We start from the raw sequence: 2,981 nt of genomic DNA on the forward strand, positions 1-2,981 counted from the left end.
CCTTGGCCGCGACATATACTTTTAGCCGATACACTACAACTTTTTTCAGTGTTTCACGTAGACAATGTCGCGACCCCCCTTCTCATCGCATACAACGATGTACTTTTCAAACTCCTCCACGTATACGTAATTAATGACGTGCCTTATCAAAATCATTTTTTGAAAAAAAAAGATAACTTTTATATATCAACAAATATTAATTATGGTCATATAATTATAATGTAACATATATTATTTTATCTTAGGTACAGAAGAAAATTTAAAACGTTAGCAATTTCAACATCTCGGTATCAGTTTTCAAAATCAAATCACGTGACATCCACATCCATATCCGGCGAGAAATTGGAAACGATTCAATATGTTCTGATCGCGTAACGCAACGTGGTATGTCTTTCTTCTTCCCGCGATCGATTTCAGTTATGTGGGTTACGACGCTAGGAATTGTAATACACATAATATTTTTATCATCTGTATTCGATATATATTTTAAATCACCAATTATTCATGGATTGAGCCCTCATTACATACCATTGCCTCCTCCCGCGAAAAGAGTTGTTTTGTTTGTTGCTGATGGACTGAGAGCAGACAAATTGCTAGAACTTAATGAGAAAGAAGAAAGCAGAGCACCTTATTTGAGGTAAAATTATGGTATTTTCAATGTCTTGCAATGAAAATAATAGCAAATAACGTTATTTATAATGTGTTTTTTTTTATAGTTTGCTTAGTAATGCTAACATAACTAATATCCTTTGACAAATTATAAATTAAGCAAATTCATAATTAGATACTAATTATTCTGAACAAATTATATTTTATGTTAACCATAAATAAAGTTTGTATAACAGAAAATACATTGTCTCTCATAAAACAAATAAAATGATCATTTGTAAGGTGATGCTTCTATATAAAATACATTTGTTATATAAAATGTTTATTTTTAATTTTAAAGATAGATTAATTTTCTGTATTTGTTATAATGTACAAAAAATGTAAAAAAATAGAAATAATCTGTTTTTCTTCTTTTTTCTGTGTATTTCATATAGTAGTACAGTACAATAGCATGAAATTAAATGTCTTTGTTATATAATACATAATAAAGATATGTTAAAGATGGAATAGGATGAAAGTATTGTTCATAGTAAAAAATTTCCTGGAATCTGAGATCTAATGAGACATAGCAATTTTTCTGATCTCTGTCATGTCAAGTAAAATTGGTTATTTAGTTGTTTAATCATGTGTTGACATGTTAATGATTTAACTATTTCTCATGTTTTGTTAAAAAATATGAATTTTTAAAAATAATATCAGATAAAATTATTGTTTAAAATTAACAAATTTTTTTACATATTAATACATTTTTACTGAAGTTTTAGAGAAATTTTTGAAATATATAGGTTATATTCAAGTTTGTTTGCAATTTTTTTAATTGTGTAGTCACATTACTGGTATTTATTAATTACAGCAATTTCATAATTATATAATTAAAGTAAAATCTTACTATAAGGAGTATTTATTTATTTATTAAAAATCTTGTAATTAAAAACAAAAATCAGAGATTAAATTACTACTATAAAATCATTTAAACATTTTGTTTATTAATTCTTTGTTGACTAATAGGTCATATTTAAAATCTCTGATTTATATGAAATGCATTTCAAATGTCATAATTATCTTGACATTCCTCTCTGAAGTGAAATTATGACATTTGATATGCATTTCACATAGATCATAATCAAAATCTCTGGTTTATCAGTCAAGAAGGAATCAAAAAAAAAATTATGACAATGAAGTATAGAAGGTAGTGATTAGGTTAGTTTTGAAATAACCACATTTATAAATTCTTCATGTATGTTTAAATAGAAATTATATGTTAGGCTATATCCCTCATCACCTGGCTGTTTTATGGGCCTAGAAAAAAGGCCCTCTTAGAGCCCATAGGGCAAAAAAAAAATTGGAAAAAATTTATAAAATAAATAAGTATTTAATATTGTATCAGTTCTACTTTTACATATCATTTAAAATATGATATTAATATTATTAGATGGGATAAATACTTGCTTAATAGCTGCAACTTTTTATGATAAAATATATCAGTATCACTTTTATGGTTTTTTAAATATAACTTGTCATTTTATTATGCACTAATAATCTTTTCAATTCACTAATCATTTAAAACGTAAAGAATTTAAAAATATATATATATTTCTAAGCCTTTGAAAATTTAAAAATATTTTTATTATAAAAAATTTTACTGAATTCTCTGTTTGTTAATTATGCAAAGTAAGCAAATTATACTGTACATCAAGTTTATTTATTTTGATAAATTTTAATAATAAAGATAATCTATTTTTTAGTTTATCTCTGAAGATGAATCATTAAATCTTAGAACATTAGTAAAAAAAAGACATCTTTTTTTATTTCTTTGGATTTAATTATTACTGAGAATTTTATTACTGTATTTTTTAAATAATTTAATTTTATTGATTCATTAAAGTTTTTCTCCGGAATACATTTGTAAATAACAATATAAATACATCAGATATAAACATAGAAACTACTACATTTAGCCTACAATATCATAAGAAACATAACTATTATTTATTTTACATAGTTAAATGTAGGCATGAAGTGTAATTCATTTTATAACTATTATTTGAAGTAATGTCATGAAATGTGTTTTATAAAATACACTATTGAATAAAACTGTTAAATCTCTCAAATTTTATTAAATAATCATTTAAGCTGTTTTTATGATAATTAAAACATGTAACTAATTATTTTTACATAAATCTAATTCATAATCACTATTTGAAAATAAATACCTGTATTCAGTAATTTGATATAAATATCAGTTATATAATTTTTCTGATAAAATGGATTCTAATTGCTGCATAAACATATTTGATAGATAAGTTATTCAACTCATATAATATATACTAATGTTAAGATTTTTATAGCTGATAAAATTATATATTAAAAAA

General features: G+C 23.6%; 1 protein-coding gene across 1 annotated transcript in view; it reads left to right on the plus strand.

Annotated features, from left to right (window-relative positions):
• The first annotated feature begins 419 nt into the window (after positions 1 to 419).
• LOC111616221 (GPI ethanolamine phosphate transferase 1-like) overlaps positions 420 to 2,981 on the plus strand; it is a 10,168-nt gene continuing 7,606 nt past the window's right edge. Inside the window, exon 1 of the mRNA XM_023357649.1 lies at positions 420 to 637. Coding sequence (XP_023213417.1) covers positions 420 to 637 — 218 coding nt within the window. The remainder of the gene's footprint in view (positions 638 to 2,981) is intronic.

Source organism: Centruroides sculpturatus, unplaced genomic scaffold, assembly GCF_000671375.1.
Source record: "Centruroides sculpturatus isolate CEXI.00-Female unplaced genomic scaffold, Cexi_2.0 scaffold2911, whole genome shotgun sequence".
In the NCBI taxonomy this organism is placed as follows: domain Eukaryota; kingdom Metazoa; phylum Arthropoda; class Arachnida; order Scorpiones; family Buthidae; genus Centruroides; species Centruroides sculpturatus.